Raw genomic sequence first — 25609 nt, 5'->3', positions numbered from 1 at the left:
GTGGGGGGGTGTTCATAGTGGAGGAGTGCAGAGGGTATGAATGTGGGGGGTGTTCATAGTGGAGGAGTGCAGAGGGTATGAATGGGGGTGTTCATAGTGGAGGAGTGCAGAGGGTATGAATGTGGGGGGTGTTCATAGTGGAGGAGTGCAGAGGGTATGAATGTGGGGGGGTGTTCATAGTAGGGGTGCAGAGGGTATGAATGTGGGGGGGGTGTTCATAGTGGAGGAGTGCAGAGGGTATGAATGTGGGGGGGTTCATAGTGGAGGAGTGCAGAGGGTATGAATGTGGGGGGTGTTCATAGTGGAGGAGTGCAGAGGGTATGAATGTGGGGGGGGTGTTCATAGTGGAGGAGTGCAGAGGGTATGAATGTGGGGGGTGTTCATAGTGGAGGAGTGCAGAGGGTATGAATGTGGGGGGTGTTCATAGTGGAGGAGTGCAGAGGGTATGAATGTGGGGGGTGTTCATAGTGGAGGAGTGCAGAGGGTATGAATGTGGGGGGTGTTCATAGTGGAGGAGTGCAGAGGGTATGAATGTGGGGGGGGGGTGTTCATAGTGGAGGAGTGCAGAGGGTATGAATGTGGGGGGGGGTGTTCATAGTGGAGGAGTGCAGTAGGTATGAATGTGGGGGGTGTTCATAGATACAACAAAGGCCTTAAAAATGTCCACAATCGTCTCGGCTACATGTCATCAGTACACCCCACCTCAATACAGTTCAACTAACAATGCACAACTTGCAAACAACCTCACTTTTAACTAAAAATGTCCACTACAAATACTTCTGGCAGGGCAATAATAGTCCAGCTCTAAATGAACATCAACAGCAAGTGTATTTGCAAAATAGAAAAAGTCTGCTGCAGTGTAAAGTACTGGATCGATAGAGGAGAGAGATGCTGGAAGGTAAAGCACTGGAACGATAGAGGAGAGAGATGCTGGAAGGTAAAGCACTGGAACGATAGAGGAGAGAGATGCTGGAAGGTAAAGCACTGGAACGATAGAGGAGAGAGATGCTGGAATGTAAAGCACTGGAACGATAGAGGAGAGAGATGCTGGAATGTAAAGCACTGGAACGATAGAGGAGAGATCCCCCCCTCCCTCTCTCGCTGCGCCCCCCCCCTCCCTCTCTCGCTGCGCCCCCTCCCTGCCTCTCTCACTGCGCCCCCTCCCTCTCTTGCTGCGCCCCTCTGCTCCTAAACTAAACGCATTGGATATGTCGAATTTGATGTTCCTTTTGATGGCATAGAAGGCCCTTCTTTCTTGCCGTGTCTCTCAGCTCGTTCACAGCTTTGTGGATGTTACCTGTGGCACTGATGTTTAGCTGGTCTGCTCCAGGGCAACAGTGTCTAGATAGAATTTCTATTTGTTGTCTTGGCTACTGGACCTTTTTTGGAACACCATTATTTTGGTCTTACTGAGATTCACTGTCAGGCCCCCCCTCTCTCGCTGCAGAACCCCCCTCTCTCTCTCGCCGCGTGCCTCCGCCCCTAAACTAAACGCAAAACCCTTCAAGCCTGAAGATTAAATTACTTTAAGGGGTGGAATTTTAACAAAAGTATGTTTTTAAGAGCTCAGTGCTAATATTAATCTTAACCTAGGACATTACATATCACATCTGTGTGCTCCGCTATTTTTCTGTGGGATCATTTATCAAATTCATTTAATTTATAAATTAACAAATAAAAACGGTAGGAAACTGAAGCAGAACTCGACTGACCCACCTTCTCTTCTGAAAACTCATTTAAAACCTTTCAACAAGAAAAAGGAAACTAGTTATTTATTAAGATCTAGTCTCAGTCCAGTGGAACTATTTCAACCAACCAGACTACATAATTAGCAGAGGAGGCTGATGGGAGTCCAGTGATTTCCATTGGTTGGATAGCGTTCCATTGATTCCGTTCCAATCCAAAATGTAATAAATAGAGTTTAAGGAAGCATTTATCCAGGGGCTAGAGAAACCAGTCAGCCAGAACACAACAAAGGAAAGTCTATTTACCAGGGGGCAGTCAGTCAGTGAACAGTGAATAAAATATACAGTCAGCCAGCCAGAGTGGTATTATTAGGCTATATACCAACAGTATATGCACTGTAATCTCCCCTCCTCCGCTCTCCTGTACTGCACTGTCGTGTCATTAGGTCTGACAGAGCCAGCTAGGTGTCGAGAGAGATGAGAGGTGTGAGGTAAATGTACTGTAAACTCTCCTTCGCTGCTCTCTGCAATCTCTCTCTCCCTCTCCGCAATCTCTCTCTCTCGTAGAATCTGACTGTGGGTGGTGGCGAGAGAGCGAGCGAGCGAGAGCTGGAAGGAGATGAGTGGCCTGGCTGTGGGTCAAATGCACTACAAATCACTCTTTCCCCCTCTCCACTTCTCTCCCTCTAATACAGTGAAGCTCAGGTCAGCAGTATTACTGTAATAACAGAATCAGAAAGAGGGGGAAGAATGGAAGTGAGAGGGAGGCAATGGAAGGACCCTCCTAACCAGGCTCAGGTCAGTCTTCAAGAAAGCTAACGGATACTACCAGGTTAAAGAAATGCTTCCGAGCAAACTCAGTGGCCGGGCTGGATTAAGGACCGGGCAGGATTAAGGACCGGGCAGGATTAGGGACCGGGCAGGATTAGGGACCGGGCAGGATTAGGGACCGGGCAGGATTAAGGACTCGGGAAGCAGCTAGCAGGCTAAAAGTATCCAACACTGTAACTCTTCCAAGTCAAGGTAAGCTTTCGCTTGTATTCATTTATTGCCACCGGGACCCGCCGAGGTAACTGCTGAACACTGTACTGCGTGATTGTAGTGGGTTTACGAACACGTTAATTCTAGTAGATTTCCCAGCAAGAAAACAAAAAAAAACGGAACAAAAGATGATACATTTATATTTCACCAGGTAGGCCAGTTGAGAACACATTTATTTAACCAGGTAGGCCAGTTGAGAACACCTTTATTTAACCAGGTAGGCCAGTTGAGAACACCTTTATTTAACCAGGTAGGCCAGTTGAGAACACCTTTATTTCACCAGGTAGGCCAGTTGAGAACAAGTTCTCATTTACAACTGCGACCTGGCCAAGATAAAGCAAAGTAGTGTGACAAAAACAACAGATGAGTGCTAAGGTGTGACAAACCTAACTAAGACCATATTAGCTCTTCCTCACACACAACTGGGACCTCAATTAATTTAGTTGCCAGGCAAGTCTAACAGTCAAGAGCAAAAGCCTTTGCCTTGACGACAGCTTTTTACTCTCAACCAGCTTCACCTGGAATGCTTTTCCAAAAATCTTGGAGTTCCCACATATGTTCAGCACTTGCTGGCTGCTTTTCCGTCACTCTGCGGTCCAACTCACCCCAAACCATCTCAATTGGGTTGAGGTCGGGTGATTGTGGAGGCCAGGTCATCTAATGTAGCACTCCATCACTCTCCTTCTTGGACAAATAGCCCTTACACAGCCTGGAGGTGTGTTGGGTCATTGTCCTGTTGAAAAACAAATGATGGTCCCACTAAGCCCAAGGCAGATGGGATGGTGTATTGCTGCAGAATGCTGTGGAAGCCAAACTGGTTAAGTGTGCCTTGAATTATACATAAATCCCAGACAGTGTCACCAGCAAAGCACCCCCACGCTTCACGGTGGGAACCACACATGCAGAGATCATCTGTTCACAGTTGAAGTCGGAAGTTTCACCATAGCCAAATACATTTAAACTCAGTTTCACAATTCCTGACATTCAATCCTAGTAAAAATTCCCTGTCGTAGGTCAGTTAGGATCACCATTTTATTTTAAGAATGTGAAATGTCAGAATAGAGAGAAATATTTATTTCAGCTTTTATTTCTTTCATCACATTCCCAGTGGGTCAGAAGTTAACATACACTCAATTACTATTTGGTAGCATTGCCTTTAAATTGTTTAACTTGGATCAAATGTTTTTGGGTAGCCTTCCACAAGCTTCCCACAAGTTGGGTGAGTTTTGGCCCATTCCTCCTGACAGAGCTGGTGTAACTGAGTCAGGTTTGTAGGCCTCCTTGCTCGCACACCATTTCAGTTCTGCCCACACATTTTCTATAGGATTGAGGTCAGGGCTTTGTGATGGCCACTCCAATACCTTGACTTTGTTGTCCTTAAGCCATTTTGCCACAGCTTTCAAAGTATGCTTGGGGTTATTGTCCATTTTGAAGACCCATTTGTGACCAAGCTTCAACTTCCTGACTGATATCTTGAGATGATGGCTTCAATATAGCCACATTAATTTTCCCTACCTCATGATGCCATCTATTTTGTGAAGTGCACCACCCCCACAACATGATCCTGCCACCCCCGTGCTTCACGTTTGGGATGGTGTTCTTCGGCTTGCAAGCCTCCCCCTTTTTCTTCCAAACATAACGATGGTCATTATGGCCAAACAGTTCTATTTTTGTTTCATCAGACCAGAGGACATTTCTCCAAAAAGTACAATCTCTGTCCCCATGTGCAGTTGCAAACCGTAGTCTGGCTTTTGTACGGTAGTTTAGGAGCAGTGGCTTCTTTCTTGCTGAGCGGCCTTTCAGGTTATGTCGATATAGGACTCGTTTTACTGTGGATATAGATACTTTTGTACCGGTTTCCTCCAGCATCTTCACAAGGTCCTTTGCTGTTGTTCTGGGATTGATTTGCACTTTTTGCACCAAAGTACGTTCAACTCTAGGAGACAGAACGCATCTCCTTCCTGAGCGGTATGACGGCTGCGTGGTGCCATGGTGTTTATACTTCTGTACTATTGTTTGTACAGATGAACGTGGTACCTTCAGGTGTTTGGAAATTGCTCCCAAGGATGAACCAGACTTGTGGAGATGTACCATTTTTTTCTGAAGTCTTGGATGATTTCTTTTGATTTTCCCATGATGTCAAGCAAAGAGGCACTGAGTTTGAAGGTAGGCCTTGAAATACATCCACAGGTACACCTCCAATCGACTCAAATTATGTCAATTAGCCTATCAGAAGCTTCTAAAGCCTTGACATAATTTTCTGGAATTTTCCAAGCTGTTTAAAGGCACATTCAACTTAGTGGATGTAAACTTCTGACCCACTGGAATTGTGATACAGTGAATTATAAGTGAAATAATCTGTCTGTAAACAATTGTTGGAAACATTACTTGTGTCATGCACAAAGTAGATGTCCTAACCGACTTGCCAGAACTATAGTTTGTTAACAAGACATGTGTGGAGTGGTTGAAAAACGAGTTTTAATGACTCCAACCCAAGTGTCTGTAAAGCCGAATACTTTCGCAAGGCACTGTAAGTGTATGTAAACTTCTGACTTCAACTGTATATTTTACCACTTGGTGATGTAATTCAGAAACATAATGTTAACTTTCACTGCTATGCGGATGATACACAGCTGTACATTTTCAATGAAATGTGGTGAAACCCCAAAATTGCCCTCCCTGGAAGCCTGTGTTTCAGACATAAGGAAGTGGATGGCTGCCTGTTAAGGCTAGGGCTGATTTCAAGGTTTTACTGCTAACCCACAAAGCCTGCGTCACAAAGACAGCGGTTGGAATCCAAAATATCAAATTTGGACTCAGACCAAAATAACAGATAACAGAGTCCACCGGTCTAATGTCCATTCCTCATGTTTCTTGGCCCAAGCAAGTCTCCTCTTCTTATTGGTGTCCTTTAGTAGTGGTTTCTTTGCAGCAATTCGAACACGAAGGCCTGATTGAAAGTCTCCTCTGAACAGTTGATGTTGAGATGTGTCTGTTACTTGAACTCTGAAGCATTTATTTTGGCTGCAATCTGAGGCAGGTAACTCTAATGAACTTATTGTCTGCAGCAGAGGTAACTCTGGGTCTTCCTTTCCTGTGGCGGTCCTCACGAGAGCCAGTTTTATCATAGCACTTGAGGATTTTTGCAACTGCACTTGAAGAAACTTTCAAAGTTCATGAAATTTTCCAGATTGACTGACCTTCATGTCTTAAAGTAATGGACTGTCGTTTCTCTTTGCCAATTTGAGCTGTTCTTGGCAGAATATTTTACCAAATAGGGCTATCTTCTGTACACCACCCCTACCTTGTCACAACACAACTGATTGGCTCAAAAGCAATAAGGAAGGAAATTACACAAATAAATTTAACAAGGCACACCTGTTAATTGAAATGCATTCCAGGTGACTACCTCATGAAGCTGGTTGAGAGAAAGCCAAGAGCATGCACAGCTGTCATCAAGGCAAAGGGTGGCTACTTTGAAGAATCTCAAATATATAAAACATATTTTGATTTGTTTTACACTTTTTTGGTTACTACATGATTCCATATGTGTTTTTTCATAGTTTTGATGTCTTCACTATTATTCTACAATGTCGAAAAGTTTTTAATATTTTTTATGAATGAGTAGAGGTATGTCCTACCTTTTGACAGGTACTGTATGTATAATATATATTTTTACTTCCTTTTTCATGATACCCAATTGGGAGTTAAGCGCTTGTCTCAACTTTAGACTTACTCTCTGGCTGTTTCTCGTTGGGGGTGATGGAACGGACAAAGTCGTGTGGGGTCATGTAGACCTCTGCATCTCCATGCTCACTGATGATCTTCAGCGTGGCGAAGTAACGGAAGATCTTGTCTGGAGTGGAGTAGGCTCTAATCCTATTCTCATACTCCATCACCTGGGGAGGGGGAGAGAGAGGTACTGTCAGTAGGGCTGGGCGCTATATCATTCATTCAAGATATGTTTCAGCGTGATATATATATATATAGATATGTTTCAGCGTGATAGATATATATATATATATATATGAGACAGACAGACAGACACAGAGAGAGACAGAGAGACAGGAGAGACCGATTTATATATTGACGTATTTTGGGGCCGTTTAGGTCTGCTTGTTCTCATGTCTCCTTCTGCTGTGACTCTGACCCTTCATAGGTCTGCTTGTTCTCATGTCTCCTTCTGCTGTGACTCTGACCCTTCATAGGTCTGCTTGTTCTCATGTCTCCTTCTGCTGTGACTCTGACCCTTCATAGGAAAGTTTGTGATCATACGCACATCCTTAAACAACCATAGGTGCTAATAAAAATAAATACTAGTATAGAATAAGGCCTGCACACGGTTAAAAAGGTCCCAATTCATTGACAACGTTTCCATCTGGATCAGTGTGCGGGGCCTTCTCGTTCTATACTGATCCCATTTACACTCACACCAAGCACCTCCACCAGTCCCTCACACCAAGCACCTCCACCAGTCCCTCACACCAAGCACCTCCACCAGTCCCTCACACCAAGCACCTCCACCAGTCCCTCACACCAAGCACCTCCACCCGTCCCTCACACCAAGCACCTCCACCAGTCCCTCACACCAAGCACCTCCACCAGTCCCTCACAGCAAGCACCTCCACCCGTCCCTCACAGCAAGCACCTCCACCCGTCCCTCACAGCAAGCACCTCCACCCGTCCCTCACACCAAGCACCTCCACCCGTCCCTCACACCAAGCACCTCCACCCGTCCCTCACACCAAGCACCTCCACCCGTCCCTCACACCAAGCACCTCCACCCGTCCCTCACACCAAGCACCTCCACCTGTCCCTCACACCAAGCACCTCCACCTGTCCCTCACACCAAGCACCTCCACCTGTCACTCACAACAAACTACTTCCTCTCTGACAAGCGGTTTTAACTCACCATTTTAATTTGGGAGGTTTGGGCCAACAGAATCAATCATAATGTACACTAACACATTGAGACATTTTTTTTTTTTACTGTAACAGAAGAGAAGTTAACCTTTTCAGTTCCCAACTCGTCAAATTGCGAGCAGAGCAGAGACTACTAAAACAGGAGTATGATTCTGAAAAAAAATAAAAGTTTGCTCAGCTTGTCGCACGCGCCATTACGGTACCACAAACCACTAGCAGCATTTTAGCCAAAGACTGTTACACTAGATGTCTAGTCTGGTTTATAAATGTGCAATAAGCATAAAACAATCCCGTTCTCATTGTGAGAAATAAAAGGTCTCATGAACACAATCAGGAAGTAGTTAACCTACACAGAGCATGTGAGTCTTCAGAGCCCCCTCTGTCTGAACCGTCCATCACCTCTGTATTCTCTCTCGTGTTGAGATCTTCTCCGTCCTTTCCTAACCCTGATGATGACGGCGTCGGGACGAAACGCATTGGTTTTATTTAGTAAGAAAACAGCAACTTGATTTCGACAACTGAACAAAGTGGATATGCTGCTCAAACCGTTGGAGTCGGACAGAAGGGTGTGTCCATAACAGTTCAATTTATGTACTTCTGTCTTTGTTCTGGTTTCTATTGATGTTCTGTGTTATGTCATTCTGTTTCGTGTTGGACTCCAGGAAGAGTAGCTGCTGCAACAGCTAACGGGGATCCTAATAAAAACACAAAACTGTTCTACCTTGTAAGCTAGCAAATAGATCCAAGTTGGCTAAAGGTGAAATATAAAAACAGCAGCTGGGCTTGTTGATGAGTCCTGTGTTAATGTTCTAGAATGTCTGTGTTAATGTTCTAGAGCGGCTGTGTTAATGTTCTAGAACGGCTGCTACCAGAAGTTGGGTCATTATTCGTGGGATTATTCTGTGTTCTGGTTACATTTGAAATAAAAAAGTGAATTTTTATAAAAACAGACTTAAAAGCCAGATCAGTGATGACTGCAAAAAAATTAAATTAAAATATTTTAAAAAGCAGGTAAAATTATTTTGATGAAATAATGAAATTATTAGTGAGTCTTATAATTAGGCAAAATTTATATTGTAATTATATATTGTGAATTACACAAGAGCAAGCGCGAGACAGAGGAACTAAACAGAATGCTTTTCCACAACCCATCGGACATCTTACCTCCTCATTCGCCATCATCAAACCCACACTCCCACACTCCTCATGTTCGCAGCCTTTAAATGTGTCATTTTAGGGTTGTCCAATCAGAAAAGGCATCTTATGACCAATGGGTAAACCAATCTTATTGGAATATTTACCCTTGTAGGATGGCCAAAATCAGAGTGACTAAAATCAATGGAGGCCAGAGGGCAAAAAAAAGAAAAACAAACCAAAAAAAAGTGGTCAGGATCAGGAAAATAGTATAGAGTCAAATAAAATGTTATTTGTCACGTGCTGAATACAAAAGGTGTAGTAGACCTCACAGTGAAATGCTGAATACAACAGGTGTAGAAGACCTCACAGTGAAATGCTGAATACAACAGGTGTAGTAGACCTCACAGTGAAATGCTGAATACAACAGGTGTAGAAGACCTCACAGTGAAATGCTGAATACAACAGGTGTAGAAGACCTCACAGTGAAATGCTGAATACAACAGGTGTAGAAGACCTCACAGTGAAATGCTGAATACAACAGGTGTAGGTAGACCTTACAGTGAAATGCTGAATACAACAGGTGTAGGTAGACCTTACAGTGAAATGCTGAATACAACAGGTGTAGGTAGACCTTACAGTGAAATGCTGAATACAACAGGTGTAGGTAGACCTTACAGTGAAATGCTGAATACAACAGGTGTAGAAGACCTCACAGTGAAATGCTGAATACAACAGGTGTAGTAGACCTCACAGTGAAATGCTGAATACAACAGGTGTAGAAGACCTCACAGTGAAATGCTGAATACAACAGGTGTAGAAGACCTCACAGTGAAATGCTGAATACAACAGGTGTAGAAGACCTCACAGTGAAATGCTGAATACAACAGGTGTAGTAGACCTCACAGTGAAATGCTGAATACAACAGGTGTAGTAGACCTTACAGTGAAATGCTGAATACAACAGGTGTAGTAGACCTCACAGTGAAATGCTGAATACAACAGGTGTAGTAGACCTCACAGTGAAATGCTGAATACAACAGGTGTAGTAGACCTCACAGTGAAATGCTGAATACAACAGGTGTAGTAGACCTCACAGTGAAATGCTGAATACAACAGGTGTAGTAGACCTCACAGTGAAATGCTGAATACAACAGGTGTAGTAGACCTCACAGTGAAATGCTGAATACAAGCCCCTAACCAACAATGCAGTTTAAAAAAAATATGGATAAGAATAAGTAATAAAAGTAACAAGTAATTAAAGAGCAGCAGTAAAATAACAAGGCTATATACAGGGGGTACCGGTACAGAGTCAATGTGGAGGCTATATACAGGGGGTACCAGTACAGAGTCAATGTGGAGGCTATATACAGGGTGTTACGGTACAGAGTCAATGTGGAGGCTATATACAGGGTGTTACGGTACAGAGTCAATGTGGAGGGGCTATATACAGGGGGTACCGGTACAGAGTCAATGTGGAGGCTATATACAGGGTGTTACGGTACAGAGTCAATGTGGAGGCTATATACAGGGTGTTACGGTACAGAGTCAATGTGGAGGCTATATACAGGGTGTTACGGTACAGAGTCAATGTGGAGGCTATATAGAGGGTGTTACGGTACAGAGTCAATGTGGAGGCTATATACAGGGGGTACCGGTACAGAGTCAATGTGGAGGCTATATACAGGGTGTTACGGTACAGAGTCAATGTGGAGGGGCTATATACAGGGGGTACCGGTACAGAGTCAATGTGGAGGCTATATACAGGGTGTTACGGTACAGAGTCAATGTGGAGGTTATATACAGGGTGTTACGGTACAGAGTCAATGTGGAGGCTATATAGAGGGTGTTACGGTACAGAGTCAATGTGGAGGCTATATACAGGGGGTACCAGTACAGAGTCAATGTGGAGGCTATATACAGGGGGTACCGGTACAGAGTCAATGTGGAGGCTATATACAGGGTGTTACGGTACAGAGTCAATGTGGAGGCTATATACAGGGGGTACCGGTACAGAGTCAATGTGGAGGCTATATACAGGGTGTTACGGTACAGAGTCAATGTGGAGGCTATATACAGGGGGTACCGGTACAGAGTCAATGTGGAGGCTATATACAGGGGGTACCGGTACAGAGTCAATGTGGAGGCTATATAGAGGGGGTACCGGTACAGAGTCAATGTGGAGGCTATATACAGGGGGTACCGGTACAGAGTCAATGTGGAGGCTATATACAGGGGGTACCGGTACAGAGTCAATGTGGAGGCTATATACAGGGTGTACCGGTACAGAGTCAATGTGGAGGCTATATACAGGGTGTTACGGTACAGAGTCAATGTGGAGGCTATATACAGGGCGTACCGGTACAGAGTCAATGTGGAGGCTGTATACAGAGGGTACCGCTTCACATGTAGCTACCGCTTCATATTTTCTAGTCTTAGAAATTCAACCATTTGCAACCTTAGCTTACACCGTGGTTTGCTTGGTCTTGAATTGAGGTCATTCCAACGTGGGGACTCCGTCCCGACATTCTCTGACTTAATGTACATTTTTGTAGGAAGTGGGTTTTACACTCTGTGGAAAAAGGGCCGATTCCATGAGACCAGATGTGATGTCTGGCCTCACGGGGGGCCACTGACTAGTTAAACTTCATATGAAAATCCATACTCTCATTCAGAAGCCTAACATCACACTGCATCTTTTCACAAATAGTTTCATATTTACTCAATAATTGTATCCCGACATCTAGATGTGAATCTGATCATTGGAAAGCGTACACAAACAGAGATGCAGTAATGTGGGTCTCCTGTGTTTCATGAGGTCACTACAATGAAACAACTTTGACAGGGTTGTTCTTTAAAAAACACCCACGGACAAATTCCCACATTCTCAAAAGACGTTGTGTAATTATTCAAACGTTTGATTGTCCATGTGTGTCTCTGTGTTCCACAGTTTACATTCCAGTCTGGAACACCACAGAGAACAGAGGCAGCGTATTTTACGACCGTCATAAAACAGCCGACCTCCGACCCCCCCCCCCCACCCCACCCCACCTCACCTCTACGAGAGAGAGAACACGCTGTAGACGGACCCACTGTCACCTGATCCTTCAGATCGTCACAGGAGAGTCATGACATCACCTAGCAGGACGAATTCAGACTTAGTGTAACAGGCCAGGAGAGAGCTTAGGGTACGGGCCAGTGCTGATGGAGGACAATAACACCCAGCAACAGTCAACGAAAAGCTATGTTTAATGCTTAAAACCAGCAAATCAAATTGTTTGGGGACAGACTTGGTGGAGACAACAGAGCACTGAAGGTGATCCTTGGAAAAAGATTGCCACTCCACCACCTTTGGTAGATCTGTCTTGCCAAAAAAAGGTTATAACCAGAAAGGTTAACATCAGTATTCAAAAACACTTCCTTAACCACATCTCAGTAATGACCAACACATCTGGATTGTGAACCCACACTTTGATCCTTCAGATCGTCACAGGAGAGTCATGACAGAAGATAGGCCTATTTGGTAAAAGACCAAGTCCATCATTACCTTAAGACATGAAGGTCAGTCCATCATTACCTTAAGACATGAAGGTCAGTACCTTAAGACATGAAGGTCAGTCAATCTGGAAAATGTCAAGAACTTTAAAAAAGTTTCTTCAAGTGCAGTCGCAAAAACCATCAAGCGCTATGATGAAACTGGCTCTCATGAGAACCGCCACAGGAAAGGAAGACCTAGAGTTACCTCTGCTGCAGAGGATAAGTTCATTAGAGTTACCTGGCTCTCATGAGGGGGACCGCCACAGGAAAGGAAGACCTAGAGTTACCTCTAATGAACTTATCCTCTGCAGCAGAGTTAACTGGCTCTCATGAGTGGGACCGCCACAGGAAAGGAAGACCTAGAGTTACCTCTGCTGCAGAGGATAAGTTCATTAGAGTTAACTGGCTCTCATGAGGGGACCGCCACAGGAAAGGAAGACCTAGAGTTACCTCTGCTGCAGAGGATACGTTCATTAGAGTTACCAGTCTCAGATTTCAGCCCAAAGAAAACACTTAACCAGCATGGCTACCACAGCATTCTGCAGTGATACACCATCTCATCTGTTTTGGGTTTAGTGGGACTATCATTTGTTTTTCAACAGGACAATGACCCAACACACCTCCAGGTTGTGTAAGGGCTATTCTACCAAGAAGGAGAGTGATGGGAGTGCTGCATCAGATGACCTGGCCTCCACAATCACCCGACCTCAAACCAATTGAGATGGTTTTGGGATGAGTTGGCCTGCAGAGCGAAGGGAATGCAGCCAAAAAGTGCTCAGCATAAGTGGGAACTCCTTCAAGACTGTTGGAAAAGCATTCCAGGTGAAGCTGGTTGAGAGAATGTCAAGAGTGTGCTTAGCTGTCATCAAGGCAAAGGGTGGCTACTTTGGATCTGTTTAAAACACTTTTTATGTGTTATTTCATAGTTTTAAAGTCTTCACTATTATTCTACAATATAGACAATATTAAAAAGTAAGAAAAACCCTTGAATGAGTAGCTATGTCCAAACTTTTTTTTGTCTGGTTCTGTAATTTATTAGACACTAAGACATCAGTGCTTCCGGATGGAAATATGCAGTTATCCAGTTGCTAAAAATACCATAGCTGCCTTTAAAAACGAGAGTTCAGTTCATGTAACAGGGTTGACTAAAATGAGGGACCGGTGTTGATTTTTTTTTTTAAAATAAAATGAAACATTAAGGCTAAGTATAAAACACATGAAGACGCCATCAATTTGTCAAATACAACAAATAGTGAATACTGTACTGTGAACAAATACTGTGAAACGTTACAACTGGTACTTTATATTTACAAAAATAAAAACCCCATTCCAATGTGGTGTTGCAGGCCTGTTGAGTACATCTGAGCTGAAAAGATTCCGGAATCTTCTGTTAAAACTACTAGCGCCTATGCAGCTGTTGTAATCAAAATCTTAACTGGCCCATTTCAAACCTGTCCTTTTGTGAGGCACAGCGGGGAACTAGTTGTGTATCATGGAGGGTGGTGGATAAACCAGGAGGCTCTTCATCATCGGTTAAACCTCTAGTTTGGGAACTAGTTGTGTATCATGGAGGGTGGTGGATAAACCAGGAGGATCTTCATCATCGGTTAAACCTCTAGTTTGGGAACTAGTTGTGTATCATGGAGGGTGGTGGATAAACCAGGAGGCTCTTCATCATCGGTTAAACCTCTAGTTTGGGAACTAGTTGTGTATCATGGAGGGTGGTGGATAAACCAGGAGGCTCTTCATCATCGGTTAAACCTCTAGTTTGGGAACTAGTTGTGTATCATGGAGGGTGGTGGATAAACCAGGAGGATCTTCATCATCGGTTAAACCTCTAGTTTGGGAACATTTCGTCTTCACAGTAGATTACAACAGCGAAGGGCATAGAGTGTTTATGTTGCCACTGCTCAATCAGAATAGCCTGTGCAGCTGCCAACACCTCAAATACGTAGACACGTTTACACCGACATCTCCCCAGGATACCAGAGCAAGACGGAAACGCCAAGAAACACCACAACATGGTCTCCCCTCTGCAGACGGCAACTGATTCTGACCGGGCCAAAGAAACAACATGGTCTCCCCTCTGCATTCAAGCAGACAACAACTGATTCCGACCGGGTCAAAGAAACAACATGGTCTCCCCTCTGCATTCAAGCAGACAACTGATTCTGACCAGGCCAAAGAAACATCATGGTCTCCCCTCTGCATTCAAGCAGACAACAACTGATTCCGACCGGGCCAAAGAAACAACATGAGCGATAGGTAGGTTAAGTTGATATTTTTTTACAGTCTTTGGTTTATAGCGAACGTGTGTCGATTCTCAGTGGTTGAGAGGTTTCAGCGCCTCGTGAAAGAGCTCGAGACACGTTACGAAAGTCCATCTTGCACCGATTTCAGCAAACAGGGAGTACACCCGCTCTACAGTATATAAGCCAAAGCCGATTTCATCAAACAGGGAGTACACCCGCTCTACAGTATATAAGCCAAAGCCGATTTCAGCAAACATGGAGTACACCCGCTCTACAGTATATAAGCAAGCCAAAGCCGAAGTTTAATTAATTGTCCGATGCAGTGACAGCCCATCACATTAGCCGATCTGCGTTTCTCAACAAGTTCAAATCACATGAATGCATCTAACTGGTATATACACAACTGGTAAATCCCTACCTCCCACATGGTTGCAAACGCAGCATCAGAGGAGAAACTTGAGAGGCTCGACATGACAATCCTGTCACAACAGACAATGCAAACAACATGGTGAATGATGTCACAACAGACAATGCAAAGAACATTGTGAATGATGTCACAACAGACAATGCAAACAACATGGTGAATGATGTCCCAACAGACAATGCAAACAACATGGTGAATGATGTCACAACAGACAATGCAAAGAACATTGTGAATGATGTCACAACAGACAATGCAAAGAACATTGTGAATGATGTCACAACAGACAATGCAAAGAACATTGTGAATGATGTCCCAACAGACAATGCAAAGAACATTGTGAATGATGTCACAACAGACAATGCAAAGAACATTGTGAATGATGTCACAACAGACAATGCAAAGAACATTGTGAATGATGTCACAACAGACAATGCAAACAACATTGTGAATGATGTCCCAACAGACAATGCAAAGAACATTGTGAATGATGTCACAACAGACAATGCAAAGAACATTGTGAATGGCATTTAATTGTCCTGCTGTGCCGAAACCGTGACCCCAAATCCGCAATACGTATCGAACCATAGGTTTGGTGAAGCGCTACACCCCAAAATGAATAATTAACAGTCATATTTTTTTTTTTTAAAAGGACTTCTAGGTTTCTATCTTACCAAGGCACAGGACATCTGGGGTTGCAAAATTGAATTTAAAAAAAAAATCCCTTGTTTACCAGGAATCCTGGACATATTTCCATGAATCTTACAACTGGGATGTCTGGGAAAACCTGGGAATGTGTCCGGAATTTTGCAACCCTAAGCCAGCCTGCCACACACATAACCAGTTAGCCTGACAGCAGCCATTCCTATTGGCCAGAGAAGGAGAAGCAGTACGCTCTACTTTCTGTTTTAGACATGGCGGCTTCTTCAAAGAGATTATTTATCCTTTTCAGCAAAGATAAAAATCGGTTGCATGTCATTTCCTGACTTCTATATTAGTTATAAGCCATACATACCCACAGTTCCACAGCATAACAATCCAATTTGCACACAGACAGACTATATTGATAGTTTAACTTTGCAATCATTGGCTTTTGTTTGATGTACATTTTAAAGTGAAAAATCGGAGTCTCAGCATCAGTCGGCCCTTCTCAAAGACTCCCAACAAACAAAAGGTATTTCAGGGCACAGTGCTGACTAGAGACCAGACAGACAGACTGATCCATTCAGGTCACAGTACTGATCAGAGACCATCAGACAGACTGATCCATTCAGGTCACAGTACTGATCAGAGACCATCAGACAGACTGAGCCATTCAGGTCACAGTACTGATCAGAGACCATCAGACAGACTGAGCCATTCAGGTCACAGTACTGATCAGAGACCATCAGACAGACTGATCCATTCAGGTCACAGTACTGATCAGAGACCATCAGACAGACTGATCCATTCAGGTCACAGTACTGATCAGAGACCAGACAGACAGACTGATCCATTCAGGTCACAGTACTGATCAGAGACCAGACAGACAGACTGATCCATTCAGGTCACAGTACTGATCAGAGACCAGACAGACAGACTGATCCATTCAGGTCACAGTACTGATCAGAGACCATCAGACAGACTGATCCATTCAGGTCACAGTACTGATCAGAGACCATCAGACAGACTGAGCCATTCAGGTCACAGTACTGATCAGAGACCATCAGACAGACTGATCCATTCAGGTCACAGTACTGATCAGAGACCATCAGACAGACTGAGCCATTCAATCTAGTCTTCCACTGGGGGAGAGATACAGTCCTGACTGCAACCCAAATCCTATTAGGGACAGATACTCAGAGACAGATAGACAGGGGAAGGATCTCGCTCTCTCCCACCCACCCACAAGACGATCAGCATCAGACATTAAGACTACTGAGTTCATCCACACAGTGCTGACAGCTCCTCAGATAGCATTGCGTTTAGCTGCCACAAGGATCATTCTGCCTTTTCATTTCCCAATTCTCTCTTTCTTCATCCCTCGCTCACCTGACAGTCAGATTTCTATCCACTACATCGTGTTTTGTGTTGAGAAGAGGTGGCCATGTTGGAACCATCCCTCCCCAATAGGGTTAGTGATGATGATGATGATGATTGACAGCCATCGCCGATGGCGACGACGTCGTGATGTACAGACGACGGCGTAGCCCACTTGACTGGCACCGCACGTTAAACATTTTTTGTCAAACAGCAGGACAGTACACAGCAGGACAGGACAGCACACAGCAGGACAGCACACAGCAGGACAGTACACAGCAGGACAGCAGGACAGTACACAGCAGGACAGTACACAGCAGGACAGTACACAGCAGGACAGCACACAACACACAGCAGGACAGCACAGCAGGACAGCACACAGCATGACAGCACAGCAGGACAGCACACAGCAGGACAGCACAGGACAGCACAGGTGTAGTAGACCTTACAGTGAAATGTTGAATACAACAGGTGTAGTAGACCTCACAGTGAAATGCTGAATACAACAGGTGTAGTAGACCTCACAGTGAAATGCTGAATACAACAGGTGTAGTAGACCTCACAGTGAAATGCTGAATACAACAGGTGTAGTAGACCTCACAGTGAAATGCTGAATACAACAGGTGTAGTAGACCTCACAGTGAAATGCTGAATACAACAGGTGTAGTAGACCTCACAGTGAAATGCTGAATACAACAGGTGTAGTAGACCTCACAGTGAAATGCTGAATACAACAGGTGTAGTAGACCTCACAGTGAAATGCTTACTTACAGGCTCTAACCGACAGTGCAAAAAAGGTATTAGGTGAACAATAGGTAGATAGAAATAAAACAGTAAAAAGACAGGCTGTACACAGTAGAGAGGCTCTATACAGTAGAGGGGCTATAGACAGTAGAGGGGCTATAGACAGTAGAGTCTACGTACAGGCACCTGTTAGTCAGGCTGATTGAGGTAGTATGTACACGTAGATACGACCAAAAGTATGTAGACACCACATCAAATTAGTGGATTTGGCCATTTCAGCCACAACCGTTGCTGACAGGTGTATAAAATTGAGGACACATCCATGCAATCTCCATAGACAAACATCAGCCGTAGAATGGCCTTACTGAAGAGCTCAGTGACTTTCAACGTGGCACCGTCATAAGATGCCACCTTTCCAACAAGTCAGTGTGTCAAATTTCTGCATGGAAGAACTTGACTGGCCTACACAGAGCCCTGACTTTAACCCCATTGAACACCTTTGGGGTTGAATTGGAACGCCGACTGCGAGCCAGGCCTAATCGCCCAACATCAGTACCCGAACTCACGAATGCTCTTGTGGATGAATGGAAGCAAGTCCCCACAGTAATGTTCCAACATCTAGTGGGAAGACTTCCCCAGAAGAGTGAAGGCTGTTATAGCAGCAAAGGGGGGGGGGACCAACTCCATATTAATGCCCATGATTTTGGAATGAGATGTTTGACGAGCAGGTGTCCACATACTTTTGGCCATGTTATACAGTTTACAGAATGCAAGAGAGGGATGTCGGCCAAGAAGAGTGGAGAATTCCACCAGAGCTAAAACGTCCAGTCAGAAATCAACCTCCCCGTTTTAAAAACAGTAGTATATATTCCCTTCTCTCTCTCCATTCGATAGGCTATGAATATGACAAAAGGTTACGCTTCAATCGTTTTATGGATGGCTTTCTCCTGATGCAATATCCTGTTTCGCAGAGTCGTGGCTGAACAAGGACACGGTAAACGTAGCTGTTTTTCCCCCCTTTACCTCGGGGAAGCTCAGAGGAAGGGGTACGCGTCTCTTTGTTAAAACAACAGCTGGTGCGCAATCTCTAATATTAAGGAAGTCTGGAGGTTCTGCTCGCCTGAGATAATGGATAAACTGTAGACCACACTATTGACCAAGACAGTTCCACCATGATGTAGTCCTATAACTTACTACGCTAAGACATCCCGTTCCTCATCACAGTCACATCACACAAACACGTTCTGCTCCTCCAACAGAAATGAAACATGAATAAAAGACTAGCCTCTCTCTGCCCTTCCAACAACGTATTTCTTCATGATTCCTCCAGTTGCATTTGATTTGGTGCCAACTGTCGCTGTGGCGAAGAGAAGCAGCAGCAGCAGCAGCATTCTGGGATGTGGTCAATAGGAGGCGATTGCATCGTATATCACCATGTTTAATGGGTACTCGATAGGACAAAAGGTTGACATGCCCCCTCCCCCAACTCTCTGTTTGCCACGCCCCCGTCTCGTGTTTTGTGTTGTGAAGTGGTGCACATTGTTATCTCCATAGACACACACACACCTCTCCTCTCTGTTCCCTGTGACAATGCTGGTGTACTGTGGAGCTGAAGGAAGCATCGTTTAATTTAGTCGAGCTGGCATCTAATCAAAGACCTTCACTGTGTGTGTGTGTGTGTGTGTGTGTTTCTGTTTTGTCTAACCCAACCTCGTTAACCTGAACAGCTGTGAAAATGTAAATGGGGAGGGGATGTCCTGATATGTTTCTGAGTGGAGACGTGCGTGTTGATTCGCTCTGGGTGGAGGGGGGGCGGGGCTGGACGCTGACTCATCACTGGATGAACTGGGATTTTTAAAGTACTCAACACGCTGTCCAGACGCTCCATCAAATTAAATATTGAGTGTGTTTGTTAAATTAGGTTTGGCTGGACAAAAGAGATGGACACACACACACACCCAGTGAAGAGGATCTTTGATTTGATGCCAGCTAACTAAACAAGTGAGGAGAGACGACGAAGAGAGTGGAGAGACGACGAAGAGAGTGGAGAGACGACGAAGAGAGTGGAGAGACGACGAAGAGAGTGGAGAGACGACGAAGAGAGTGGAGAGACGACGAAGAGTGGAGAGACGACGAAGAGAGTGGAGAGACGACGAAGAGAGTGGAGACGAAGAAGAGAGTGGAGAGACGACGAAGAGAGTGGAGACGAAGAAGAGTGGAGAGACGACGAAGAGAGTGGAGAGACGACGAAGAGAGTGGAGACGAAGAAGAGAGTGGAGAGACGAAGAAGAGAGTGGAGAGACGAAGAAGAGAGTGGAGAGACGGAGAGAGTGGAGACGAAGAGAGAGTGGAGAGACGAAGAGAGAGTGGAGAGACGAAGAGAGTGGAGAGACGAAGAGAGTGGAGAGACGAAGAGAGTGGAGAGACGAAGAGAGTGGAGAGATGCCTGCGAGTGTGTGTGTGGACTGATTGTAGTAGTAGTAGTGAGATGGTAATGCCCTGAGGGAGTGTAGTAGTAGTAGTAGTAGTGAGATGGTCATGACCTGAGGGAGTGAGGGAGTGTTGTAGTAGTGGTAGTAGTAGTGAGATGGTAATGCCCTGAGGGAGTGTAGTAGTAGTAGTAGTAGTAGTAGTAGTAATAGTAGTGGTAGTGAGATGGTCATGACCTGAGGGAGTGTAGTAGTAGTAGTAGTAGTAGTGGTAGTAGTAATAGTAGTGGTAGTGAGATGGTCATGACCTGAGGGAATGTAGTAGTAGTAGTAGTAAGATGGTCATGACCTGAGGGAGTGTAGTAGTAGTAGTGGTAGTAAGATGGTCATGACCTGAGGGAATGTAGTGGTAGTAGTAGTAGTAGTAAGATGGTCATGACCTGAGTGTAGTAGTAGTAGTAGGTGTTAGTAGTGAGATGGTCATGACCTGAGGGAGTGTAGTAGTAGTAGTAGTAGTAGTAGTGGTAGTAGTAGTAGTAGTAGTAGTAGTGAGATGCTAATGCCCTGAGGGAGTGTAGTAGTAATAGTAGTAGTAGTAGTAGTAATAGTAGTGGTAGTGAGATGGTCATGACCTGAGGGAATGTAGTAGTAGTAGTAGTAAGATGGTCATGACCTGAGTGTAGTAGTAGTAGTAGTAGTGGTAGTAAGATGGTCATGACCTGAGGGAATGTAGTGGTAGTAGTAGTAGTAGTAGTAGTAGTGAGATGGTCATGACCTGAGGGAATGTAGTAGTAGTAGTAGGATGGTCATGACCTGAGTGTAGTAGTAGTAGTAGTAGTAGTAGGTGTTAGTAGTGAGATGGTCATGACCTGAGGGAGTGTAGTAGTAGTGGTAGTGGTAGTAGTAGTAGTAGTAGTAGTAGTGAGATGCTAATGCCCTGAGGGAGTGTAGTAGTAGTAGTAGTAGTAGTAATAGTAGTAAGATGGTCATGACCTGAGGGAATGTAGTAGTAGTAGTAGTAGTAGTAGTGGTAGTAGTAGTAGTAGTAGTAGTAAGATGGTCATGACCTGAGTGTAGTAGTAGTAGTAGTAGTAGTAGTAGTAGTAGTAGTAGTGAGATGGTCATGACCTGAGGGAATGTAGTAGTAGTAGTAGTAGTAGTAGAAAGATGGTCATGACCTGAGTGTTGTAGTAGTGGTAGTAGTAATAGTAGTAGTAGTGGTAGTAGTAGTAGTAGTAGTAGTAGTGGTAGTAGTAGTGGTAGTAGTAGTAGTAAGATGGTAATGCCCTGAGGGAGTGTAGTAGTAGTAGTAGTAGTAGTAGTAGTAGTGAGATGGTCATGACCTGAGGGAATGTAGTAGTAGTAGTAGTAGTAGTAGTAGTAGTAGTAGTAGTAGTAGTGAGATGGTCATGACCTGAGGGAATGTAGTAGTAGTAGTAGTAGTAGTGGTAGTAGTAGTGAGATGCTAATGCCCTGAGGGAGTGTAGTAGTAGTAGTAGTAGTAGTAATAGTAGTAGTAGTAAGATGGTCATGACCTGAGTGTTGTAGTAGTAGTAATAGTAGTAAGATGGTCATGACCTGAGTGTTGTAGTAGTAGTAGTAGTAATAGTAGTAGTAGTAGTAAGATGGTCATGACCTGAGGGAATGTAGTAGTAGTAGTAGTAGTAGTAGTGAGATGCTAATGCCCTGAGGGAGTGTAGTAGTAGTAGTAGTAGTAGTAGTAGTAGTAGTAGTAGTAGTGAGATTCTAATGCCCTGAGGGACTGATTGTGTCTGTGGGAATGGCTGTGGGTTGTCATAGTTTATTGATTACGGTACCTTGCGGTCACGGAATCCCGATCGTGGTTTCTTCTTCTTTCCATCCGCTCCTCCCTCCTCTCCGTCGCTGGCCTCCACCGAACTCTCGGCCTCTGACTCTGCCTCTTTCACAAACCCCGCCTCCTTTACCTCGGGATGTTCGTCGTGCTCGACGGAAGGCCCGGCATCTGCGTAGGCTCTGGGTTTACACAGGAAGTAAATACAGGAAGCAGATTAAAAAAGGAACTCCACTATGTTCAAAGCGTTTGTGATTTGAGCCCACAGACCAGCTGCAAACAGAGTTCAGATAGAGACCTGAGGGAGTAGTAGTAGTAGTAGTAGTAGTGGTAGTAGTAGTAGTGGTAGTAGTAGTGGTGGTGGTAGTAGTAGTAGTAGTAGTGAGATGGTCATGCCCTGAGGGAGTGTAGTGGTAGTGGTAGTAGTAGTAGTAGTAGTAGTAGTAGTAGTAGTAGTAGTAGTAGTAGTAGTCTCTGTTCTCCTACTAATCTCACTGTAACCCCCTCCAGGTCTCTGTTCTCCTACTAATCTCACTGTAACCCCCTCCAGGTCTCTATTCTCCTACTAATCTCACTGTGACCCCCTTCCAGGTCTCTGTTCTCCTACTAATCTCACTGTAACCCCCTCCAGGTCTCTATTCTCCTACTAATCTCACTGTGACCCCCCCCTCCAGGTCTCTAATCACTACTTTGTTCCATTTTCTGTCTCCCTCTCCTCCAACCTTAGCCAATCAGACCATACCCCATACGTTCATGCACTGTTGCAATCTTCAATCTCTCCCTTCTGATAAATCCTCCTGTCTCCCGAGTCTGTCTCTTCGACCCAACTATCCTCCCTTTCCGCATCCTATGACTCGTACTGTCCCCTTTCCCTCCTGGCCGTGCCGGCCCTCCCCTCCTGCTCTGTGGCTGCGTGACTCGTTGCTAGGTTACAAAACAGGGATGCGAGCAACTGAGTGAAAACTAAACTTCCGGAGGACCTATCATCCTTTCATCCTTTACCTTCTCTTCCTCTGTATCCACTACTAAAGCCCATTTCTAACACTAAATTTCAAGCTTCTGCCTCGGACCCTAATGAAACTCTTTTCCACCTTCTCCCCCTGCGGACGACTTTCTCAATCACGTTCAAAGAAAAAAGGTTGACGACATCTGCTCCTCATTCACTCAGCCTATTGAGTCCACTGGTCTCAATCACACAGAACTACGCTACGCCTTGACCTCTTTCTCACCAGATGACTTCCTGCGACTAGTGAGGTCTGAACGCCCGACCCCCCCCCCCCCGACGATCCCCTCCTCTAGGGATCTTCTCCCACTCCTCATAAACCCCTCCCTGACCACTGGCTGCGTCCCCTCTTGACATCAAAATGGCCTGAGTTAATCCCCTCCTCAAGAAACCAACAACTCATCTGACGTCGAACTATAGACCTGCATCCCTTTCTTTTCCTTCCAAAACACTTGGGTGTGCGGTCTCAGACCAACTTTCCCATTATCCCCCTCAGAACAATCTGGACCCAGAACCAGTCAGGTTTCAAGATGGGTCACTCAACTGAGACTGCTCTTCTGTGTCAGAGGTTCTCTGAACTGTCAAAGCTTTCTCTTTCTGTTCTCATCCTCCTACAGCTATCCGCTGCCTTTGTCACAACCAGATCAGATCCTCCTCTTCACCCTCTCAGGGCTGGACGTCTCAGGCTCTATCAGATCCTCATCTCTACCCTCTCAGGGCTGGATGTCTCAGGCTCTGTCAGATCCTCCTCTCCACCCTCTCAGGGCTGGATGTCTCAGGCTCTATGAGATCCTCCTCTCCACCCTCTCAGGGCTGGACGTCTCAGGCTCTGCAGATTCTACATCGTACCTGGCAGGCTGCTCCTACCACGGGATCTGTGTCTGGACCACACACACACACTACTGGTGTCCCCAAGGCTCGGTTCTAGGCCCTCTTCTCTCTATACACCAAGTCACTCAGCTCAGTCATATCCTCACATTGTCTCTCCTATCATTACTATGCAGATGACACTCAACTACTCCCCCCCCCCCTTCTGACACCCAGATGGCGACACGCATTTCTGCGTGTCCTGGCAGATCTCGCAACCTGGATGTCGGCCCACCACCTCAAACTCAACAAGACGTAGCTGCTCTACCTCCCCGGGGAAGGCCTACCCACACAAACACCTCCGCCACGGTTGACAACTCCAGTGTCGCCCTCCCAGAGTGCAAAGAACATTGGTGTGACACTGGACAACACCCCGTTCTCTGCAGACATCAAAGCAGTGACCTGTTCCTTTTATTTTTTTGAACCTTTATTTAACTAGGCAAGTCAGTTAAAGAACAAATTCTTATTTTCAATGATGGTCTAGGACCAGTGGGTTAACTGGTCTAGGACCAGTGGGTTAACTGGTCTAGGACCAGTGGGTTGACTGGTCTAGGAACAGTGGGTTGACTGGTCTAGGAACAGTGGGTTAACTGGTCTAGGAACAGTGGGTTAACTGGCCTAGGAACAGTGGGTTCACTGCCTGTTCAGGGGGCAGAACGACAGATTTGTACCTCGTCAGCTCTGGGATTCGAACTTGCAACCTTCCTGCTCCTGCAGGTTCATGCTCAACAACATCCGTATAGTACGACACTACCGCACACAGGAAGCAGCGCAGGTCCAAATCCAGGAACTTGTCCTCGCCCATCTGGAATCATGCAACTCGCTGTTGGCTGGGCTCCCCCACTTGTGCCATCAAACCTCTGCAATTTATCCAGAATGCAGCACCCCGCCTGGTGTTCAACCTCTCCGAGTTCTCCCACGTCACCCCGCTCCTCCTCACACTCCACCGACGTCCAGTTGAAGCTCACATCCACTACAAGACCTTGTTGCTTACCGACGGACCAGCAAGAGGAACTGCCAACCTCCCTAACTTCAGGATACGCTCAAACCCTACACCCTAACCTGAGTTGGTCTCCGTTCTGCCACCTCTGGTCTCTTGTCCTTCCACTCCCACGGGGGGCAGCTCCCGCTCAGCCCAAAGTCTTCTAACCCCCCCAGTCTGACTACATTGAGGAAAAATTGACTTACTATGCCTGATATGTGGTTGTCCCACCTAGCGATCTTAAGATGAATGCACTAACTGTAAATTGCTCTGGATAAGAGAGTGTGATAAATGACAAAATGTTGAATTGAAATTGAATTGACCAAAAACACAGATCACCACATGAGTTATAATCAGATTGTGTAGAGGTCAAGAAGTCACACGTGTGTGTGTGTGTGCGTACCTGGTCCAGAGCAGTCCAGCGCTGGCTGAGGCCCCGGTCACACCCACCAGAGCTGCTAGCATCAGTCTCCTTTTACCGGCCCCGCCCCTCACAGCCTCACCATGGTAACGACGTGACAACTGCACCAGCCCCAACGCTACCGCCGACAACGCCCGCAAGCGGTACATTCTGGAGAGAGAGAAATATAAACGAGAGGTGCATGAATCTCTCTCACATGGAGATGTGACTTGTAACATTGTTAAATGTTTATCAAATGTCTTGGACACACCAGAAATAGAAAGGTAGGTCTTTACAATACATTTTTGGGGAGAATATATTTAAAAGACACTATTCCCCAAATAGCTGTATATGACTAAA

The 25609-nt window shown here is 45.2% G+C and overlaps 1 protein-coding gene across 1 annotated transcript in view; it reads right to left on the bottom strand.

Moving 5' to 3' along the window:
- The window catches only part of micu1 (mitochondrial calcium uptake 1), a 110660-nt gene that overhangs the window by 68187 nt on the left and 16864 nt on the right, over nucleotides 1-25609 (bottom strand). The window contains exons 2-4 of the mRNA XM_065007822.1: nucleotides 25253-25420; nucleotides 22002-22179; nucleotides 6463-6625 (exon numbers count right to left, since the gene is read on the bottom strand). Coding sequence (XP_064863894.1) covers nucleotides 6463-6625; nucleotides 22002-22179; nucleotides 25253-25419 — 508 coding nt within the window. The 5' untranslated portion in view covers nucleotide 25420. The remainder of the gene's footprint in view (nucleotides 1-6462; nucleotides 6626-22001; nucleotides 22180-25252; nucleotides 25421-25609) is intronic.

Source organism: Oncorhynchus nerka, linkage group LG23 (assembly GCF_034236695.1).
Source record: "Oncorhynchus nerka isolate Pitt River linkage group LG23, Oner_Uvic_2.0, whole genome shotgun sequence".
NCBI classification, from domain to species: Eukaryota; Metazoa; Chordata; class Actinopteri; order Salmoniformes; family Salmonidae; genus Oncorhynchus; species Oncorhynchus nerka.
The sequence above is the reverse complement of the archived record's forward strand: the minus strand, read 5'-3'. Positions and strand labels throughout refer to the sequence as shown.